The sequence below is a fragment of the Macrobrachium rosenbergii genome, chromosome 55 (genome assembly GCF_040412425.1).
Source record: "Macrobrachium rosenbergii isolate ZJJX-2024 chromosome 55, ASM4041242v1, whole genome shotgun sequence".
Taxonomy (NCBI): Eukaryota; Metazoa; Arthropoda; class Malacostraca; order Decapoda; family Palaemonidae; genus Macrobrachium; species Macrobrachium rosenbergii.
The window spans coordinates 19,174,978-19,198,351 of NC_089795.1; the positions used below are offsets into that span (position 1 = coordinate 19,174,978).

Genomic DNA, 23,374 nt, shown 5'->3' on the forward strand with positions numbered 1-23,374 from the left:
AGTCACTCTTAGTTATTCTGCTTCATATGTCCTTAAGACTTCAGGTATGGTGGGTCTGGGAACACTGATTGCAAATTGTCCACAGTATGTTTGATGGGTTTGGTGAACACACTAAGTCATCACTTGAGAATCAGTCAGCAAAATAATAAACAGTCACTCCCTTTTCCCAGCCCCTGAGAGCAGTAAGAAAGCAGACGTTACAGTCTGCTAGTTTACTGACTTTCATAGCCAAACCATCTGTCAATTAGTCATCAGTTGCAGTCAGTAGGTTAAAACCTGATTTTTGTATGTTTTTTTTTAGATTAATTTAGTTTTATAAGGAAAGTTTTCAGTTTAGATAACTATAAAATTGGCCTGTTCAGTTACAGTGCTCCCCCATTTTTATGCAGGAATAGGTTCCAGAACCTAACCGTGGAAATGCAAAATCCTCGGAAATGCAAAAATCCCCTCTAAAAATGCCCCTTAAACTAAAATGCTTGTAACTGTCTATTTTAACATTTCACTGCTTAATTTGATATTTCAAACAAAAATATACCTTAAATTATCATACTAAAACAATTTAATATTTCAAACAAAAATACACCCCAAATCATCATCCCAAAACACCCAAAGTAATCTTACATTACAGTACTCTCCTACTACTGTTACTCATAATTAGGCTTTACACACCCCTAAAATGCTTATAACTGCCTATTTTAACAGTCTATCGCCAAACTTGACAGTTCAAACAAAAATATACCTCAGAGTATCATCCCAGAACACCCTAATATTATTTCAAAGTCATGTTGCAAAATTAGGTTTGAGCCTACAACCGTTACTCTTAAGTATCCCTTATCATTCGGACACGCATGTTTTTTTTGGCCTATTTAATGCATCGTTCTGTATGTAATGCACTGGGTGTATATTTTACATATATTTTCCTGTGTTTTAAGATGATTTTGAAATATTTACTGAACAGGATACAGTACTACTATATAGAGCATATCTAAAATATGTGGGTAGGGACACTTACATACCTCCAAACAGAATGCTAGGTTTGTTAGTTATGTCATGTTAGTATTTATGTGATTACTTGCAAATACATTTATGATAAAAAAAGATTTACTACAGTAAGTTGTTGTTAATCTTTGCCCTTAAAAATGTATATGTACGATAGAGAGAGAGATTTTTCAGTATCATTTGTAGCTATTTTATTTAATCACCAAATGGACAACATAATAATAATAATAGTAATAATAATAATAATAATAATAATAATAATAATAGTAATAATAATAATAATATACTGTAATTAAAAATGTATCAATTTCTATAGTAGATTATGTGAAATTTTAAACGAATACATATTCCCAATCTTTTCCAAAGCTCTGAAATGAGGGGGGGATGTTGGACCTATCATATATGTCAAATGTCTGACTGCAGGGTTGCAGTCAAATATTTGACATATATGACAGGTCCAACCTCCCCTTCATTTCAGAGCTTTGGAAAAGATTGGGAATAAGTATTTGTTTGTTTAAAACTTCACATAATTTATTATAGAAATGCATAAATTTTTAAATTATAGTATATTATTATTATTATTATTATTTTTTATTTGAAAATTAGTGCTTATTATTAAGTAAATCATTTATTTATCATACAAACGTGGTTAGTCCTTATGCCGTCTCTCTCTCTCTCTCTCTCTCTCTCTCTCTCTCTCTCTCTCTCTCTCTCTCTCTCTCTCTCTCTCTCTCTCTCTCTCTCTCTCTCTCTCTCAGTATGCATATATTTTAATGGAAAAATACAATAATTAGTGAATACACAGTGTTGCTCTACAAAAAAAAATGAATTGGTGATAACTTCAGAGATAAGGCCCAAAGAAAAATCCACAAATTAGTGAAATTTCCCCCATGAACAAGTGAATGATGTGTTCCACAAAAATCTGCAGGAAAATGAAACACAGAAAGTGAAACGAGTAAAAAGGGAGATTACTGTAGTTTGTAATTTTAATTTTTTAAATACTACTTAGGTCCAATTTGGTACATAGACCAAATTTGTTTGGCTTAGATAGTCTGGAAGTTGAGTAAGTATTACCACAGTCTTTTAATAAGTTTGTACTAATTTAATTGCTACTCATTTTTAGGATGTGGTCAAAATGTATTTATGGAGAAAGCTAAATGGCACTGGATAAAAGGGGAACAGCATCAAGCAGTTACTACCCTTCACCGTGGAATTGCAAGGTTTTTTTCCTCTGTTGATAGCTACAAGGGAGATAATAGCAAGGATACTCAGGTACGACTAAGGGGAGATTACTTGTACTTTTAAGTGTTAGAAGATGCTGGACTGCAGAAATTGGCCTTTTAAGACCCCTAAGGGAAATCCCCTTGTAACCTTGTGTTTATTCCATATACATATTGTTGGATTCTCAAATGTAAAACCAGGCTTAAAACAGGACATAAGACAACATGCTGTGGTGATGATTTTTAAGGATCACCACAGCAATATGCAGTGTCATATCTTTTTTAAAACCAGTATTTTTTACTTTTATGTTTCGTTGAAATTGCCATTTTCATTGCAACGATAATGTCATCGAATATTAATAAATTGCCGTGTCAAAAGTGTCTAAGCTATTCTTAAAATGTAAAATTTAAAAAACTGATTTGTCACTTTTCATTTTCTTAGTGCTTGGCTGATTCTGCTTCATGATATTTTGAAATTTTATGTTATAAAACAGGTTTTGACAGAGAAAAAACCTATTTTTGGTAGCTGCTGTGAGTCCTCAAAGGAGTTACACTCTCATGGTTCTCCCAGGGCTCAATAAGACAGACCAACCAATCTCAAAGAATTCTTTATAGTTGCTCTCTGCCAGAATAGTGCTTGTTGGCACAGTGATAAAATATAATGGATTCAGGACAAGAGGGCTTATCTCCTGTCCACAGTGACTACCTCGGTTTTCCCTTCATCCTACTCGCACTGATGTGACAACAGTGCATATGTCAGTAATTTTCCCCATCACATGCCAGGTCTGTGCAACATAAATGTTCACCCTAGTCCCATGCCTTTTCATCAGAGAAAGTAGGTGGGTTTGAGGACTCACAGCAGCTACCAAAAATAGGTTCTTCCTGCATCAAAACCTAATTTTTTATTGCATAGTCGCTGTTCATCCTCTAAGGAGCTGACAGAAGAAATTGACAGGTGATGAAATGGCATAGCTCCTAATAAATAAATCTCAGCAACCCAGATAAATTTTTGGTCTATGGTATAGTCATAGGTTATAATCAGTTTTCTTTATTCCAGATACCCATTAGGGTTTGGCAATAAAGAACAGAAAACAACACATGAACTTATGTACGTATTATCCTTTGCAGTTCAAAGGTGACTTAATTATGTTGGGTCTGGCTGCGTAATTGTTGTGCCTTCCCTGTCAATATCTCAGCACGACCCCCATTCTCATGGCAATACTGTTCAAGAATTTTGATCTGAAGTATGGTAACAGGTTGGCAGTAAAGATCAGGAAAAACACACAAACCTATATATGTATTATCCCTTGTGGTTTTAAGGTGACCTACCTATTCAGGTGGGCCTGGCTGCCCGATTATTGCACCTTCCAAGTTGTAGGAATAACTGTCTCTAATAACCACCCCATACACTTGAAGACTTCTTTGAAGGAAATATTTTCAAAGAAAGACAACAATATACTCACCTTTTGGATGTCATTTGGCATAGGAAAGGCGTGGGGCCTGCCTTTTTATTGACGGACACTAAAATAATTCTCAGCCCATGGAGAGAGAGTGGTTTGTTGCGTTAAGGTTGCCATCTAGGTAAACCTTGAGTTGTTGAACCAGGCATAATGTTTTATCCAAAATACTGAGATTCTTTATCAGAAAATGGGATTTTCTCTTTAAAAGGTCCTCATTCTTGGTCAGGAATGATACTCTAGGAGACTAACAGCAAATGACACCTAGGTGTGTGAGTAATGAAATGTTGTCACCATGTAAGAGCCCAGTTCGCTAATCCAAGCTCCTGTTACCAAAACAGTCAAGAAGACTGCCTTTTGGAGCATATGAATTTATAGTTGTACTGGGCCCACTGAATTGAGGGGATGACAGGAGTCTAAGAACCGTATTCAGGGATCAGGTAATGGGAAGCCTTGCCAGAGCTGGCCTTTGCAGTGTAAAAGACTGGAGAAGGGAATTAACAGTTTCTATATTAGATTCAATTCCAAAACCATAAAGGAAGGGTTCCAACAACGCTGCTTTGTATGCCATGAAGGCACTTGACCTCAAAATCTGTATAATGTAAAACTTTTTCAACAGATTTCAATTGGGCTCTCAGTTTGGAGGAAATCTAACCACATTTACCATACAGCCTGATATGCCAGACAGATGAAGCCTGTATTTTTGCACAGCGTACCTGGCAGTGTCAGGTAAATAATCTTCATGGTAGACTAGATTTTAAACATCCGCACATGAAGGTCATGGCTGAGTAAGGTGGATGCATAGATAACTTTCCCTCCTCCTGCGTTGGATAGAGCAGTGGATGGGAATGGAATCTATTCTCTTTTTCCATTGTTGAAGCAAAGAAAACCAATGACTGTTCAGCCAATTCGCGGCCACTAGGTCAGCAGTTTGGTGGAAAGTTAGCTGCTTGTTCAAAACCTTTGAAATCTAGACAGTGGAGGTAAGAGATATATTGTTCTTCTTTCATTCCAGTCTTGTAGGAATGCATCTATTGCTATTGCCTGAATGTTGAGGTTCGGAGATACATACACTGGATGTTGATGATTATTGCATGTGTCAAACAAGTCCGCTTCTGGATGTGGAAGCATGTTGGCAATTTCTGACTTGAGAGGGGCTGAGCATGAGCCCAACCTCTTGATACAAGACATTACAGTCTTACTGTCTAGGACTTACAAATTGTGGACTCCTTTTGGAGGTTTCAATTTTCTGAGATGGAAAGACAGCCAACAACTCAAGAAAGCTGATATAACACTCACTTAGAACAGGTGACATCTTCCCAGTCCTCCCAATGGCTTCCTCAACTTGTCAAGGAACCACCCATATGTATTATCACTTGTATGTCCAATGGAGTCAAGTTGGCCTGTTTTGCCAGAGACCCTTTCCAGGTCCATGGACAAAGTATCTTCCCAATCTCAGATGAAGGTGGTCGCAATGCCTTTTCTGGCATGTGAGAGCCAAACTTGGCTTACATCCTGCACTTGCAATCTTAGGATTGAGCTACCACAGACTCAAACTTAACAGGCCAAGAATTCGTTTCAACTTTTGTTTGGAAAAGGTACCCTGTGTGTGGAATCTTCTCAGGTTTTTCCCTCTTCTGATTTGAGTGCTGTTTGGATGAGACAGCTGGCCACAACAAAGACCCAGCCTCAGAAAATGTCTGCTAGGTGTAAGGCGGGACTTCCTTTTTATTAGGAAACATTTTTACTAGTGTGTGTCACTGCCACTCCCAGGTTTCGTCAGCACTCTTCTCTGGTGGCTCCCCAGATTAGCCAATCATCTAGGTAGGCCACATGTTAATTTCCTTCTTTCCTGAGCTTTCAGACAACTATTAATGATAATTTTGTGAAGATTCTTTGGGCCAACATTTAACCTGAAAGTCATGATTTTGAATATGTACGTTTCTTACCTTATCTGAAACCGTATTAATGGGCAGAAGGGAACAGCGATCGTATTAATGGGCAGAAGGGAACAGTGATAGAGATGTGCCAGTATATGTCTTTCAGACCCATAGATGGACAAGTCCCTTGCGTAATTAGTGAATGTATTTTAGCAACAGTAGTCACTCGAAACTTGTCACAAACAATATGTTTGTTCAAACTTGACAGGTTGAGGACCACCCTTCATTCAGAGGAATCCTTCTTGGGGATGCTGAACAGTGGTGGCAAATAGACACATCTATCTCTATAACCCTTTTAAGAGGGGTCTGGTTTTTGGGAAAAACTATTTTAGAGGAGAGAGGGAGGCCATCTCTACCACAGTCCCTTGAAAAATGAATACTGTTTCCCAAAGGGGAGGACTTCTACTGCATGCGAATCTGTAGAAGACGACCCCCAATCATGCTAGTCATATTAGGCTCCACCACTTCCTTTGCTCTTAATACGCAGTCCAGGAGTCCGCTTCGAAAAAGGTGCTGCTGCTATTGTCCTTTCTTTTGTTGTTGGAGAAATCCTTTAGTAGTGACTGAAGGCTTGTATGGATCCGATTCATTCCAAGCTTTCTTAAGCATAGGAAGAGGAAACTAAAGAATAATGTTTCCCAGATTTCCCTTATCCAAGAAGAGTATACATTGTGCAATTCTATTGTGTTGTTGGGCTCGTTCAGTGACTTAAGTGAGGGCAGACTCTTCAAAAAGGTCCCAACAGAATGTATTAGGGAATGTATTGGGGAGCGACGTGTTGGAGCCCACCAATGATTCCTTTAGAGTCTTAATGCAGCACTAAATAAAATCATATGAGTGCTTCACCTTGGGTCCGCATAAGTGTTTTGGCTACAGCAGTGAATACGGACACCACCCTACTTACAAACGAGTTGCATTCTGGACGGCCGTTTGTAAAACAGGTTGTAATTTGGTTACTGTACTCTTCATGCCTATTTAATTACAGTATGATATAAAATTAGTACAGTACTGTATGTTTTTTCATCCTAAAAGACAATACACACTACATAATAGGCCTGCAAAAGAAAATTTGAACTTACGGATAGCAAAGGGGAGCCCTCTGAACACAATTTAAATTTGTGATCCTATTTGTTTGTATCTCTTAATATTTGTAAGTAGGGTGGCATCTGTATTGTTCTAGAAGATTCTGGAAGCCCTCTAATAGCTACTTCCAGCATAGTAGTAGAAGTTATAATATTGAGGAGGTGAAGCCTAGCATGAAATTCAGCCATGGCTGTCCCATCAGAGATTTTTCTTATTTGGGTCCCAAATTGCTGGGCAGCCATATCCAAAGAGAGCTTTTTCCTCTCAAAAGGAAGGATGAATGTTGCCCTTTCCTTTAAGAATTATCAGATATTGGGATGTCAGACAATGGTTTAATTTCTGCCATTAACTTTTGTTTTCCAGTCACCACAAAGTTCTGAAAATCTGCCTTCACATGACTGATTGTTTTAAAAGTGAAGGGACAGGAGGCTGGGGATACTCAGAGGGGGTATTGGTTCTCTAAAATTGTTGTAGAGCTACATTTTCCATTAAACTGGAAAAAAGTTACTTCTAGGGCTTTCATTGCTATATTAATAGGCAGGGACTAAGCACCATTCAGTATTAGGAAAGCTGCTCTGTCCTGAGATTCAACATGTTCAACTTCAATCATAGTTTTCCATTCATTAATAAGGTATTTTCCATCAGATGAAAGGATACACGTCGAGGCATCATGCCAAGAGTATCAGTATCCTTCTCAGGGGCAGATATTGGTGCCCTTACTACATTTTGATTTGAAGTTTTACAGTCCGAACTGACTGTATTATTGTTACCAGTTGGAGCTCTGGGAATGGGTAAGCTGTCTCAAATACCCATTCTGATTTCAGTGGGGATCTAGAGAACTTGTTCAACTCCTTTTTGGGCTTATTTTTATTACCCTGTTCTGATGACCTAAGTTTTTTGGTGAGAGAACCAATCTCTGCCAGGGCAGACTGTGTAGCCTCTCTACTCTTGTGTTTAAAGGCTGAGAAATCATTTTACATTACTGTACATATAATTCAGTATCCAGGACTGACCTGATTTCCTCTTCAGAATCACTGATAGCATCTTATATACTGAGACTCAGTAACAAGGACATCCTTGATACTTCTCACAATTTCCTCCTTAAATTTTGAAAGTACTACTGATTGAGCTAAGGCAGTCGTATTACCACTCCCCAGCAGGATAGAAGTCCTGGGTAAATCAGCATACCCCCTAGAAGATACAGACACTTCATTCAGGTTTGGGTGGAACCAATTAGGATCCCCTTCAGTATCTGATGGCTACATGGGATAGGCAAGATTCTCATTTCAGGTATCCCTCTAATATAAAGCAGAAGACTGTTTCTCTGGACCTTCCAGATTCAAAAGTTCTGTTTAAGTGGCTATGTCCTATTCATGTGTGATATTAGTGGTATCTCTCCTAAGGAAAGACTCTTCGTGTCCATCTAAAACTTTTCACTGGGACTTAACCTATGCACTTAATTTGCTTCTGAGTTTAGTTCTTCCATGGTGACTGAAATAAGATCTCAAAGAAAATAATCTGGGAGTGAAGCCCTGGAGGTTGTTCGCTTTGCAGAGATCAAGAAAGCAATACTCGCTGTTGCCACATCAGTGTGTGAAGTATGAAGGAAGAACCGAGACAGTTGTTGCAGACAGAGATGGAGCCGTCGTGCCCCAAATCCTTTATAATCTACCACAGTGCCAACATGCACTATTCTGGCAGAGACCAACTGGAAGAGAATTCTTTGAGATTGGTTGGTCTACCTTGTGGAGGTAGGGGGAGGACCATGAGGGCAACTCCTTTCTGGATGAAGAGCAGCTACGATATCAAAACTATGATTATATGTAGGGAGTTTGTATCCTAAAGTTTACAACATAGTAGTGGATATGATAGTGGTAGTTATGTAAATGTTATCATTAAAATTTTAATGATACTAATTATAATTGTTCATATATTGTCTGTTGTATGAATAATTTTATTTTTCATATAAGTAACTCACCTAGTAATTACATAGCTATAGTTCTAACTTGCACGGCAGCCTTCATTTTAAAAATTGCTGTAGTGCTTCAATAGTTTAGTGTAGGTGACAAGCCCTGCCCACCAACGGGAGTACTGGAAATGACTTAGAAGAAAACCTCATTCTGTTTTTGCCAGTTCTGGAGTAACATCGGGTGTTTTCTGCAGCTCTTGTTTACTGATTTTTGGCTGTATGGCTGGATTTCGGTTAAGTATTATCACTTATTTGAGTAGCCTTCAAGCTTTAATAGCTTTTAGGATCATTTTTTTATTTATTTGATTATTATTATGACTGATTCAAGTTCACCTATTTTTGCAATTGTAGCAAAAGTTGAAAACCAGATTAATCAATCTTCATCTGATTCTCATATAATTTGCAGTAAATGAAGGGGGCAGAAATATAGCAGGGAGAAAACTTGTGCTAAATGTTATGGTTAGCAAGAGTAGAAGGTACTTAATCTCAACTAGACAAGTTACAGAGGGATAGAAAGGACAGCAGCCTCTAGAGCTGTTAAACGAGCTTCCCTTAGCCTAGAATTCTACCCTAGTTTAGGTTAGAAGATAACCCTGCTATTCCTTCTTCCCCCCCTTCCCGCCCTTTTTTCTCCTGCTTCTAGCCCTCCTATTTTTAATCCACCTACTCTTGCGCCTGGCTCCCTTGCTTCCGACCCTTGCTATTGCCAGTCTTGAGTTTAGGTTTAACAGGAAATTAACCTAGCAGTGATACAGTGAAGTGGAGGAAGTGGCTGCTCATCCTGCCGATTCTTTTAGGCAAAGGTCCTTGTCATACTCCTCTAAACCTGGGAGGAGTCATATTGGAGGTCCAAGGGAGGTTGGTGGGGTTTACCCATGGGTAGTTGCCCCCTCAGTCGAACCTGTTCCACGTTCCTGGGTATCGGTGGACAGCCACTGGAAAAGCGTCTTGACAGGAGAAAGTATTGTGCATGTGGAGGGGGTGGCTGCACATCCATCAATTCTCCTAGACGAAGGTCCCTGTCATACTCTCCTAAACCTGGGAGGAGTCAGTCGAGCCTGTTGATCGATCCCAGGCTTTGACAGACAGCCATTGGAAAGGCTCCTCTGTGGATGTGCGTCAATTGTTTTCCGACTCAAGACTCTGGCCCAGACTTAGAAGAACCACAAGTGCTTTCTAGATTCATATTGTCCATTGAAGAGGCAAGCAGGCGATGCTGGCCGCTCTTCTTTGCTGCCCAGTTAGCAGTTTAGGGAGCTCAACCTTCCTGCAGCACATGGGACAGTCCGGATTAGTTCTCTTCTGAGCGTACTTCTTTTGGGTGCCAGTATTTTGCTCCAAGTGCCCAATGACCCCTCACAAGCGCCCATCTCTTCATGAGCGCCTGATGCCAGCTCCTGAGCATCCGTCCCCAGTTTCTGAGCACCTGGCACCAACTCTGAGCACCCAGCACCCGCTTCCAAGTGCCAGGCGCCAGCTCCCGAGCGCCAGACGCCAGCTCCCGAGCGCCAGGTGCCAGCTCCTGAGTGCCCAGCGCCAACTCTTCAGTATCAGACTCATGCACGGAGCACCAAGCTCCCATTTCCTACCCTTTTTTGGCCCCTGCTAGCTCTGGTCTTGCCTACCTTGACCTTCCTGGTGAGGAGCCATCCAGATGACAGACTTACGCTCCCCATGTGGTGCTTTCCTTGTCTTCTAGGAAGGCACTCAAGGAGATTGAAGTTTGGTTTTCTGCTAAGATGGAGCAAGGTAAAGATTCCTTCATTTTTCCTCCCTCACGCTTAATCCTTAGGAGGTTTCTCTCCTACGCCACCGGGGAAGCCCTTTCTTCCCAACACTCGGCATTTTCATCAGCAAAAATTATGTTTTTTTTTTCAGCAGAACTTGACCTCCTTGTCAAGACCTCTTTGAGTTGTTTGAAGTTTGAAGTTTCTTGGACTGGATGGTGAGAGCACTAGCCAAGAAGATTGAAGATTGCAATGGTTTGTGGAGACTTTGTCTTGGACTGGCTGGGAGTCCTTTCTCATGCAGACAAACCATCAGGGATGGCTCTCTTGAACTTGAGGCTCTTTTATCTTTGCGGGTTTTGAAGGAAAGTGATTTTTGGTGCTTCCTTTCCACTAAAGAAGTCACTCAGACCCAGAAGTCGACTTAGGATCTTCTGGCACGTCCTTCTAAACGCCTCAAGGACTTGTTTGTGTTTGTTTCTAAGATGGTCTTTCCTCTCCAGCAACATCCCTTTCATGGGAGTAAACCCAAGTCCAGTCCAGGACCCGCACCAGTGTCTGCTTCTCGACCGGAAGTTTCCGGGACATGGTCTCCGGAAGAGCAGGCCGTCTCATCAACGTCAGAGAGCTGAAAGCTATTCACTTAGGGCTTCAGTGCTTCTCAACCCTAGTTCACAACAAGGCTGTGGCAGTCCATTCAGACAATACCACAGCCCTAACGTACATACGAGGCGAGGCGGCTCTCACTCTTTTCCCTCTGCCAGACAGCAAGAGACCTTCTACTGTGGACAGATCAAATTGGGTGAGTCTAGTCACTTGAATTTTTTAGGGAAAACTAAATTCTGACGGATGAGCTGAGCTGTTGAAAAGTAGGTCCTTCCCACTGAGTGGACCCTGGATTGGAATCTGTGATACTATGGCATAGGCCGACATTGGACCTGTTTGCCACCTCAAGGAACCATTGCCTTTCTCTTTTCTGTTCTTAGGCCCCAGACCCTCTAGCATGGGCAACAGACGGCATGCAGCAAGATTGGTCCCACTTCGAACAAGAACTATCAAGAGGAGCTCAAGTCCTTGCCCAAGAAATGAGGAAGAATTCTTCCTTGCACAGGTGGGAGCCAGTCTTTGCGAGTTTTGGGAGAAGTGGAGTATCAGAGGGACAGAACAGTGGATTGTCAAGGTTTCGAGGGAGGGCTTCTCCATTATGTTCATGGAGAGCCCTCCTTTGGTCCCTTCTCCCTTTGTTTTGATGGCTATTCAAGAGGCTCAGGAAAACATTCGGCCCTTTTGGAGGAGGTCTCTTCTCTCCTTCGAAAGAGAGTTGTAGAAGAAGTCAAGGACATCAACTCAGAGGACTTCTACTACCGTCTGATTGTGGTCCTCAAATCATTAGGGTTGGGAGACCAGTCCTCATCGTAAGCGCCTTCAATCTCTTCGTCCGGCAGACGAAGTTCAGATGGAGATGAACCAGTCGGTCCTTTCATCCATTCGCCAGGGCAATTGGATGATAACCTTGGATATGCAGGACGCATGCTTCCATTTTCCCTTCTATCCGGACTCCAGGAAGTATCTAAGGTTCGTCCTCCCGGACACATTCTCAGGAGCCCTATGTCAGCGTCTAAATGCTTGTCTCCTCTCAGAGCGCCTGGCGCCACCTGAGGCCCCAGTGCCTGCTAAATCTCCAGTTTTGGGCTCCTTGCTTCGGCCTCTCTATGGCACCTCAAGTGTGTTCACTTGATTACTTGCACCTCTAGCAAGTGACTTCATTTAATAGGCATTAACATCAATCTGTATCTGGATGACTTGCATCTTTGATCCCTTTTGAAGGAAAAATGCACCAAGGACTCCTCTCTCTCAGGAACTGGGAATTATTATATACCCAGTTGGCCCCATCACAAGAGTTCCTCTATTTGGGGATGAGTCTCAACTCTCAGACTTCTCAAGTTTTTCCATTTGCCCAGAGAGTCACCAGCTGCCTTAAGACGGCCCACAAGTTTCTAGCCCCTTCATCTTGCTCGGCCCATCTGTGGGTGACCCTGGTGGAGACTGTTGAATGTCAAGACGTTCGTCAAGGTAGGCAACTTCTCATGAGAAGTTTTGCAATTCTTCCTCTAGGCCAATTGGGACAGGGAAATACAGCCGGACACCTACGCGTTTCCCACAAACCTGGTAATCAAGTCGGACTGGCATGGTGGCAGTCTGAACGTAGAATTTTGGAAGGAAAGTCTCTCATCCTCTGAGTCCAGACTTAGACTTCTATTCAGACTCCTCGGTTCTAGGTTGAGGAGTCCTCTTGGGCTACACCTTTCCGCCCTTCAACATGGTCAGGGAAGTGCTAAACGAGTCTTGGGCTCAACGCAGCGTTACAATAATTCTCATAGCCCCATTCTGCCCATGAAGAATGGTTCCAGGACCTGCTATGGTTATGGGGAGACTTCAAGACTCCTTCCCCTAAAAACAGTGTCTACTCAGACAGCCTCATTTTCAGAGACAGCCCTTAGACAACCAAAGGGCTCTAAGGTGTTACCTGAGCAGGACCGAGAAGATCAGAGGACCATCCAGTAACCTCTGGTGCTCTGTCAAGAATTCGTCTCGCCCTCTGACTAAGAACGCATTGTCCTTCTTTGTCAGAGACTTAATTTCTGAGGCACACTCTCAGATTCAGGAGGGCATTTTGCCAACTTTTACAGTGAAAACTCATGACGTCAGGACAGTCTCTACCTTATTAGCTTTCTGACACGTCACTCACTTCATTCTGCAGTCGACCTACTGGAAGTGCGAACCGATCTGTGCGTCTCACTGTTTGAAAGAAGTTGAAACAGTGTTTGAAAATTGCAGTACCCTGGGGTCATTATCAGTGGCTAGCATGGTGTTAGGTGAGGAAGCATAGGAATCTCGTTTTTCTCCTACTATCTCTTGTACATTGCACCTGGAGTACCCGTTTCAGTGTAGGTGAAAGCGTTGTCTGGTTGTTTTTATCATGGTACTGCACCCAGGGCAAGGGCACTTATTGATGCTTTGCTAGCCACTGGACATATCCTTTGCTGCAAAGCTCCCACCTAAGTAGAGGCGCTCCACGGCTATACCGCCACGCCACTACAGGCTATGATGAACACCAACCAGAGGCAATAATTACCTGCAGTAGCTCTCTTACCAAATAAGGAAACAACAAGCATTGTCTTCAATGCTAGCAACTTTTCTATTTCAAAATCATTACCTTAATGTTCTGGAGTAGAATATGTCAGCGCATCCCACCACCACTTGTCAGTGTGAGATTCAGCTATGTAATCACTAATTAAGTTACTTATATGAAAATCTTATTTTCATGATAAAATTAAGTTTCATACTTACTTACCAAGTAATTACGGATTGGAGCCCTCCCTCCTCCCCTCTCATGGACATAAGGGCACAAACAGAATGAGGTTTTCTGCTGAGTCATTTCCAGTGCTCCTGTTGGTGGGCGGGCTTGTCACCTACACTAAACTATCGAAGCGCTACTGCAATTTTTTAAATAAAGACTGCCATGCGAGTTAGAACTATAACTATGTAATTATTTGGTAAGTATATATGAAACTTAATTTTATCATGAAAATAACATTTTTAAAAATTTTGGTATAGGTTTAAATTTAGACTCTAGTTTAGAAATAATAAGATTATTATGATTCAGAATATCTAAACTGCCTAAACTGAAAACCATCTTTAAATCTACTATCTTCAATTAAGTAATGCATATCTGCATCATTAATACTTAAGTTTTTAGTAATTTTTCTGTAAATTAAAAGCAATTTGACCTAGTGTGTTTGAATATTTGGATGTAATATTGGGGGGTGTGGTTTTTAGAGAGAAAATCAACATCAGTTCATGAATATGAAATGATTTAGGTTTATTTAAGAGTATCAATGAATTTATGATCAAAATCTACAACCAGGTTCACATTAGTTGTATTTTACTTATCAGCTTCTTAATCCAAGTTTTGATTATCAAGTTTAAATTTGAATAGATCATTTATCAAATCGTGCAGAAGGCTGTAGATAAACTGCCTTGTTTTAACATAATCAGTTAATTGTTTAATCTTAGCTACATTTTAATCTCAGAATCTTACCTTTAATAAATGTTATGTAGTAACTCATTCAAATCAACATATTTATTGTTTCTGCTTTGACTTCTTATTCTAATAGTTCTGTTGTAATTATTGTAAAAAATTTCTTAGTAGTCACTGAATTATTGTAGATGCTATAATTAAGCCCATATGGATAAGCTGTTTGTAATTTTACAATATATAAAATTCTACCTCTAGTCCACTATTGTAATCATTGACAATATCAAGAATATTAATAATTGCATATTTAAAGGCATGTTTTTTAGGTTGTTCTTACTCATATATGTTGTGATAGCTAGTATAAAAATTTTTATTATTCAGTAGGTTATTAATTCTTAAGTTTAAAGGGAGCCAGTTTGCCCTACAACTGGAATACCACATGACAAACATTTAATTAAATAGACAATTTCAGTTCTCGTACATATAGGTACATTATTATTATATCTAACATATCCAGTATGTGAGATAGCTGGACATGTCTAACATCTTTTATCGTTGCACTTTTTCATAATGTAGGTGAATATTGGGTAGGGGAGAGGAATTCATAAAAGTTGAGGTAACAGAATACTAACATTGAAAATGAGGCTAAGGATTAGAGTATATATAAGGAAAGCAATAGTATTCTAAGCTGAGTAGTGCAGCAGAAAACTCAGAAAAAGAAGAGAAAAGAAAAGAACTAAAGTAAACATATAAAATTAATAGGAATAACTAAAGTTAATAACGATTAATTAACATTACAAGAATTCACTAGAATTGAAAAGATTTAACTAGCATATATACAATTACAAGCCAACATTAGTAATCAGTGCTGATAAGTTACTATATAAGGAATAATAGTGAAAGGGGAAGACAGAGTAACATTAAAGAATATCAAGAAATATTAAAGATATCATTGAAGGAAAAGGATATATGTAAAGGCATTAGGATAGGAAGATTAATTTCTGTGTTGTGTCAAACACATCAAATTTAAGTAAATGGCAAATATATAATACATGTTGAGAAGGAATATATCAATGAAATTATAAGGTCAAGCACAGTAAAGTAAGTACATACTATGTAGAAAAAGGATGACTAAACGAAGATTAAGTAAGTACAGTAAATAATTTTACTAGGGTAAACTGACAGATAACATAAAAATTATTATATCAATAATAGGAACAAAAACTTATGAGCACCAAAACCTATAATCCACCTGTGGATGTAGGTCACACACATAGTAATACCAGCACTCTTTTTCTGTTGGAGAAAAGACTGTGGTGTCTGGAAGTTTCTGAAGACCATGAATGAGGGCTTGACATATATGATGATTTTGTCTTGAATTGAACTGCTTTTCATGTGAAAATAGTTATTGTATGTATTTAGCATTAATCTCAGACTTTTCAGCAATATTGGATGGTTTTGTAACACCCATAAGTTGTACCTTAGTTGAAGTAGCATCTAATTGATATGTGTAAAAGTGATTTTGCAAACCATCAGCAGTGTGACTTGCTTTATGAAAATATAATAATTCCAGGAGGAGAGAAGTGCTTGTGGTAAAGCCAAATTGTTACTCGCAAGATATTCTGAAGAGTCGGCTACTTTGGAAGTAAATGTGATCAAACAATATTACCGTGATGCCTGTGAAATATTTAGACAGTGGGAAGATGGCCATTTTCACCTAGGCATGTATTATGACCGCATATTAAGCTCTTTAGATGTGAAGGAAAAGCCAGTGGACTGGATTAACCACATTGTGTTAAGGTTAGTTATTTACTAAATGCTAACTAATTTTAACTAATTTTTAGTATGTTTTTTATGTATTGTTCCTTGCAGATTATTTATGTGTGCAAAGTAAAATTTAACAGTAAAAGTACCCTTTCAAATCATGAATGGAACACTTGAAAGATTTTCTAGATAACTGGCAGTCCAAAATATAAGAAGTCAAGACGGTGTGAAATATTGCTGTATTAAAATTATGTTGATGAGTATTGTTGTATTATTAAAAAGATGACTCATTCAACCACTTAGCTTCTCTAGACTTTTTCAGTGTTCCTTATTTCTCTTTTTCTTCTTCAGGAATGTTAAAAATCTTTCTACTTTGGGGAAAAAATAAAAATGGAAAATGTTTTATTGAATACTATAAAACTGGGTGACTGTAGATATGGGGTGAAGTTGGGCAGTTCTGCAATACCAAAGTTATTTTCATATGAAATGTATGTGCAACTATATCATTTAAAGATCATTATTCATGTATTAATTTCTAATGCTTTTTATGTCTCACATATGAAAAAAATCTAGAGATAAAAGCTGTTTTCTGGATCGGGTCCCGTGTCAGCCAGTGAAAAAGTCCATTCAGCACTTATTTCTAGGTAATTCCGTTGCTAGATACCAGAGAAAGCTAAATGAAATGCTGGAGTTACTACCCCCAGAGCGAGCTCCATTAGATGGAGTCGTGTATGGAAAAAGGGTGAACTATAAAAACACGGAACCTTATCCTATAGAGATCCCAAAGTCAAAGTCCCACAGAGAGGTGCCGTTACAAACCCATGCACCACTCATGGACAGTACACAAATCACTGCTAGCCGCATTCCATTTCAGCAAGCACCTACGGTCACACGTGTTTTTCGTTGTGCTTTTTATCTTGTGCTTATTTGCATCATTTTGGCATCCTCACAAGGTCTTTCTTCATCTAAGTTGAGTACCAGTGTTTCGTTTTTTATTTGAGGCGATTGAGGCTCCTTATTTCCCTTTAGTTTAGTAATTAAGGGGATTTATAACACCCGTCTCGATCTCCTCTCGTGGCCTCACGTGACCTCCATGCGTGGTTCGTGACTTGGGTCGCCTTGTTTTTCGATCTTTCTCACTGTTCCTCTTCATGTTTAGGGTACTTTTCCTATTCGTGAAGTCTAATTAGTGATTTTGATTGATTGACTTTCGTATCCCTTTGCTTCGAGAGTGAAGGCTGGTGTTTAGGCTTCGGGCTACCCCCTCAGGCCTATTCGCCTCTTATCACTTTCTTAACATGCCTTATATTTGCCCTTCACTTCTCTTAGCTTCTGGGAATTTTATTGACGTTGGTACTGTTAAGATTTTTTGTTTAATCTTTGCCCTTGTGTTCGGATGCATTTGATATTTGTTGATTATTATGGATATTTCTTTCGTTAGAGGGCGGCCATTTCCCTTCACGTCCACATCGGGTTGGGTATGGTCCTCCTCTTATATTTGTTTTGTTGATTATTTTATCCATTTATCATGGGTTGGTTGTTAGCTTTAGTATTACCTTTTTGGGGCGTTAGTTATTGCCCCCCTTTTTCCATGAAAAAGGGGGTGGTCGATCATTCGTTTCGTTCACATGCCCCTCATTGTGTTGTGTGTACGTTTTCCAATGCGGCGCTCTCCTTAAGTTTTGACTAGGGTCTTTTCATCTTATGTTTTCCCTTCCCCTGTTTCGGCTTTTTCACAGAGGCTAATAAGCCTCTTGTTTAAGCTGAAATAGCGAGGGATCTCGTGTAACTTCCCTCTCCCTGTTTCGGCTTTTCGCTAGGCTAATAAGCCTCTTGGTTAAGCTGGGATAGCGAGGGACATCACGTAGCCTACCCTAATTTGGTTATTTCTTAAGGTTAGTTTCCAGTTATTGGTTATGTCGACACACCCTTTCCCCTTCCCCCTCCCGAGTGCTCTCTCTCCCCTTGATTCGTTTTCAGTCTTGTTAACTTATCATCGATATCTGAGGCTAACTTCAACATGTCATTAACTTTTCCAGTTAGTAAAATTTGCAGATGAGAATTACATTACTTATTAAAGCAATGAAAATGATACTGATATGAAATGTGGAATTTTGACCACCGTCCTTTGCAAGAGTTCAGATATTGTCAAAAACAAACTTTGCTCATGATAAATTTTAGGAGGGGATTGATATCGGACTAAAATGGTGACAGCAGGCATGGAATGAAATTGAACATGGGTTGGACTTGGGAATGGATTCTATCCTAAGGTAAATTCTGTTGATTTATACGATAGAAACTATTTTACAATAATGGATAAGTATATACACTTAACTACTGAAAAGTAACGAAGCAAATACAGGCATTCCCTGGTTATCAGTGATCCGGTTTACGGCACTTGTCTAGCAACGAAAATCTGCAATTTTTGGCACTGAAAATCGCCAATTTCCACTTATCGGCACCAATAATTGGGTATTGGTGCCAATACATACCTAACAGAGGCACTGAAAAAGCGCCGAAAATTGGTCCAAAAATGGTTATTGGCAATTTTTGGTTATCGTCACACCGTCAGAATGGAACCCCCGCCGATAACCGGGGACTGCCTGTAATAGGTAATGAAAAAAGTAATCAAGGGAAATGTATACTTTTTAGGTTAGTCCCCCTGTCTTTACTTTTAGTGAATAGACTCATACAAAAGTGATAATGTGCCTTGCTCATGTTTGAATTTGAAATTTTTGTTTCGTGGTCACACAGTTGTAGGAAGAGAAAGTATGCCTCATCATTACAAGAGAAAGAAGGCTGCTAGGAATATTCCCTGAAAGCTTCAAAGGACATACTTTAAAAAAGCCAAGCAGGCAATTTTACAAGTAAATATGATTGTAAGAAAGCCAGCATTAACACATGGTGTTGAAAAATCAGCTTAATATGATTATGTGAAAAAGATTAATTGCAAAAAGGCTTTAAACATATGCTTGTGAAAGCTTATACAAGTAGTAGGGGAATCACTGTTAAGAAACCTGTACGCAAATTTCCATGACTGGACTTGGTAGTGTAATTTTTTAAAGGGAACAAAGACAAACTTTCAGTACATTTTGAACAGAACATGTAGGTGTGTTCCTGTCTCTCCTGCATCCTTAAAGGGTTATTGCACATATTTACTTGGCATGCCAGAAGGTACAACACTAGAAAATATCAGTGGTGACAAGACTACTCTAACTGTGGTCGCAGTAAAAAAAATCACTCCTTTATCTCTATACGGTAGAACGTGTATGTGGATCCTCAAAAACTCCTCAGTAAACCATTCACTTCATGTGTGTCTGCTTTAGGGATAACATCTGTTTGGTTTTCCAAGTTCAGATTGCTTTTCGTTTAATTTCATTTATTTTTATTTTTTTGTGTTTGTTCTACCAAGTAATTTTGAAGCTCATGTTGCTCAGAAGAAAATCTTACGTAATTTAGGAGCAAAGACTTGGGAAATGAGGACTTTCCAAAAAGGTTACCATGATTCATGGAGGAAGTAATGGGTGGTTCAGCTGGCTTTTGTAATTAGATCTTTTAGTACTCAAGTCCCAAAGGGATTAGACCAGCCATAGATCTCTGTCCTCTGAACTGGTATATCTTAACTTCTTTCAGGATGGGAACTTTGGTATGGGTTTAAATATCAATGTGAGGAGACGACTTTCTGGCTTCAGCTGATCTGGAGGATGCATATTTTTAGATTCTGATTCACCCAACAAGTGGAAGTACCTGAGATTTGTCTTAAGGAACAGGGTCTTCCAGTTCAGGGCCCTCTGCTTTCAGCCAATGACCTATGTGCACACAGTGGTTATGTGCCTTTGTCAGTATTGGGATGGTTGGTTAATTATTGCATCACCAGCACACCAGCTTTGTATCCATTTAGAGGAGTTATTTTGACTTTGTGTTGACCTAGGTATTGACATCAACTGGAAAAAGTCAATGCTAATTTCATTAAAGAGTCCCACTTATTTAGAAGTAGTGATAGACAGAGACCATAAGTCAACAACCAATGACAGACTTGAGAGATTGAAGTTATATTTGCAGGATTTCCTCCAGTATCAGGTTCCTCCAGCCAAGGCTTGATAATGCCTCATTGGTTACTGTGTGTTGGAGGAATCAGTACCCAACAGCAGATTCATGATTTGATCATTTAGTTTAAGCTGAATCGTAGATGGTGCCCAGGTTTCAAACTGCCCTTTGCCAGTCCTGATCAAAGAAGAAATCCAATGGGATCAAGAAACTTGTTGTTTGCATTCCAATCGTTGCTTCAGCTTTAAATGTTTTACTGTTTTTGGATACTTCAGAGCAGGGATATGTAGCTCATCACACAGATTACTATGCCTCAGAACTTGGTCGGAGAAGACGGCAAGATCAGAGAAGCTATGTGGTCATGTAATTAGGGTTCTTAGCTAGGCAAAAGAATGTGTTTAGTTGCTTCTAGATTTATTTTAGGAAGATCTGATATTGTGGCAGATGCTCTCAGCAGGAAGAATAAGTTCCTTCCATCAGAATGTTCACTCCATTTAGATGCTGGTTGGGCCCAGTGGCACTGCCTGGGGGTTCCATTGATTGATCTTTTTGAGACAGACCTCAGCATCAGTGTTCCTATTCATTGCTGTGCCATTTCTGATCCATTTACGTGGAATAGACACCTGCATGAACTCCTTGAACAGTCTAATGCCAACTGTGCTGGACAAGTAGCAACTTCCAAACACCTCTTCATGGCCCTGATAGCTCCATATTGGCCTCAACAATAATGGCTCTCAGATCTTGTGTCCCTCAGAGTAAACTCACCAGAATTTCTTTTTAAGAGGAACAGCCTACTCTTACAATCACAGTTCAGAAGATTTCATCAAAATGTAGAAATTCTGAAACTTGACATGAAGTTTATCCAGCGAGATTTTGTTCTAGAAGTTTTTTTGGCATCAGCAGCTGAAGCTATCAGAAGGCCACATATGTCCTTCATGATCAGATTTTACCAATCTAAATGGGAATCCCACTGTGAATGGTGTAACAGAATAGGTCTTGGTCTGTGCAAAGCTCCTATTCCTGTTACAGGTTTTCAGTCTCTTATCCAAAATGCTTGGGGTCAGCTGTTTCAATTTTTTATTTATTTTTTGGAATTTGGAACTGAAGTTTGCTCCTCAAATACACAAGCACAGTTTATTTTCCAACAACAACATTCTGCAGAACTAAAAAATATACAGCTTCAGAAAGAACTGTAATTTACATATATACTTGTGTATCATCCAATCTTGTGTAGCATGCGATCCTTAAAATTTTGTCCCAAATCATGATTTCATCACATATAATATTGTGTATAGTGCAAGATGCATTTTTGGTGCATTACATATGCTATGCTTACGTGTGAGTTTCTTTTTCAGTTCAGTTTTACTAGGCTAGGCTTCCTGTGCTTGTTTCAATTTTGGTAGATCCCATTGATAATGCATATTATATCTAAGTTAGCTTTTAACTAATTATTAGGCTTAGGCACAAAAGTTCAGTAGGATAAATGCAAGCCTTTATACATTCACCCAGGCTTACCAAACTTACAGCTTGCTTAAAAATTCATTACTATTCTTCATAATTAACAATCACTTACTGTTGCTTGCAGAACCCTGGCAAAAACAACAAGTATTGACATAAACTACCGTATCTAGAAACAGCTGTTTACTGATGTTAGTTAACGTAAACAACACAAATTTATTGAGTGTTTCGTTACACTTGTCTACTTGTGAAAATTTTTTAATTTTCAAAGTGATTTCCATAAATAAAAATAAAATGGATTTTTATTCATCCTTCACACATTAGAGGTGTTAAGAAAGTGTACCACTAAATATAAGGTTATACTATTTGAGGCTGAGGACATGAGTAATTTGCTGGCTGCAAAATGTTTTGGAAGAGGCAAAAGCAACATCTGAAACTGGGGAAATCACACCTTTACTCCATTTAGTTTACTTTGTTTATAAATAAAGTTAAATTTTAAAACTCAGTTTTGATAATTTACAAAAAATGTATCTCCTATTTATGTTTCATTTAGCAACTAATGGCTGTGATTATGTTTGTTAAACACAATTGGCTGATGGTTTTGAGAATTTAAATGTTACCAGAATGCAAATAGTACATGATCACTATGTTTATATTTTAAAATATATTAATAATATGACAGTGATACATGAAATGTAATTGGATACAGTAACCAAGGAGTTTTATTAAAATTATCGTCATTCTCAGTACAACTGTATTATTTACCTTTTGCAAATGGCGCTCTGTCAGTGTAAAAACTGAACTGGGGCTGATAGGCTCTCTCTCTCTCTCTCTCTCTCTCTCTCTCTCTCTCTCTCTCTCTCTCTCTCTCTCTCTCTCTCTCTCTCTCTCACACACACACAGGTGAAAAATTTGTTTCAGAAAATCATATGAATTTTCACACTAAATGGGACTATAAATGACATTACATTTTGTAATGCTTCATGATGAGACACTACCCTCCAGAAAAAAACTTTGGAATTTAGAGTTTTTCACTTTTTTGAATATCGGATAAAAGATTGTAAACCTGTATAGCATGATGTCAGGGTCAGCAGTTAAAGGATAAAGGTGTGTATTAGCTGAGTTTCTTGAGCATTGAAGGATAAAAATTTTTTATAACTTTGAGGAAGAGGTTCCCTCCAGGTTGTCAAAGCTTCCTAAATGGGTTTCTTCTTTGGCTCTTATTAACCTTTGCCACAGCCCACAGGGTAAGTGTGCTTCATACTTGCGTAAGTAAGTCGGTAATGACTGGGCTTCAGTTAGACTGTCTGTCTCACTAGATTTTTTAGCTAAATTAAAAACAAAGTTGTTCATAGGGTGCCTCAACCCTCTTTCTGACAAGAGCAGACAAGAAGTTGATATGTTCCTCTGTCCTGCCAGGGAAGATTATCCCCTTACCTTTAAAGAACCAAGGAATTTAGGCAAAGCAATTGTAGGATATTCTGCTTACTGGCTAAAGAAAATGGCAGTATTTTGTAGGAGTGCTCTCTCCTCTGGCTTAGTGATATTGAGGACCTAGGATGTTTCAAAGGAAGAGGCAACCCAAGTTAAAGTCAAAGTTCATGTGATTTTGGGCATTACATATACCCCCTGTAGGGGGTTAGTGCCGTCAGTGCAGTAGGCATTACTTAA

General features: G+C 39.1%; 1 protein-coding gene across 1 annotated transcript in view; it reads left to right on the top strand.

Moving 5' to 3' along the window:
* mei-41 (meiotic 41) overlaps positions 1 to 23,374 on the top strand; it is a 593,070-nt gene that overhangs the window by 453,742 nt on the left and 115,954 nt on the right. The window contains exons 38-39 of the mRNA XM_067099620.1: positions 2,123 to 2,271; positions 16,008 to 16,234. Of these exons, the coding sequence (XP_066955721.1) occupies positions 2,123 to 2,271; positions 16,008 to 16,234 (376 nt within the window). The remainder of the gene's footprint in view (positions 1 to 2,122; positions 2,272 to 16,007; positions 16,235 to 23,374) is intronic.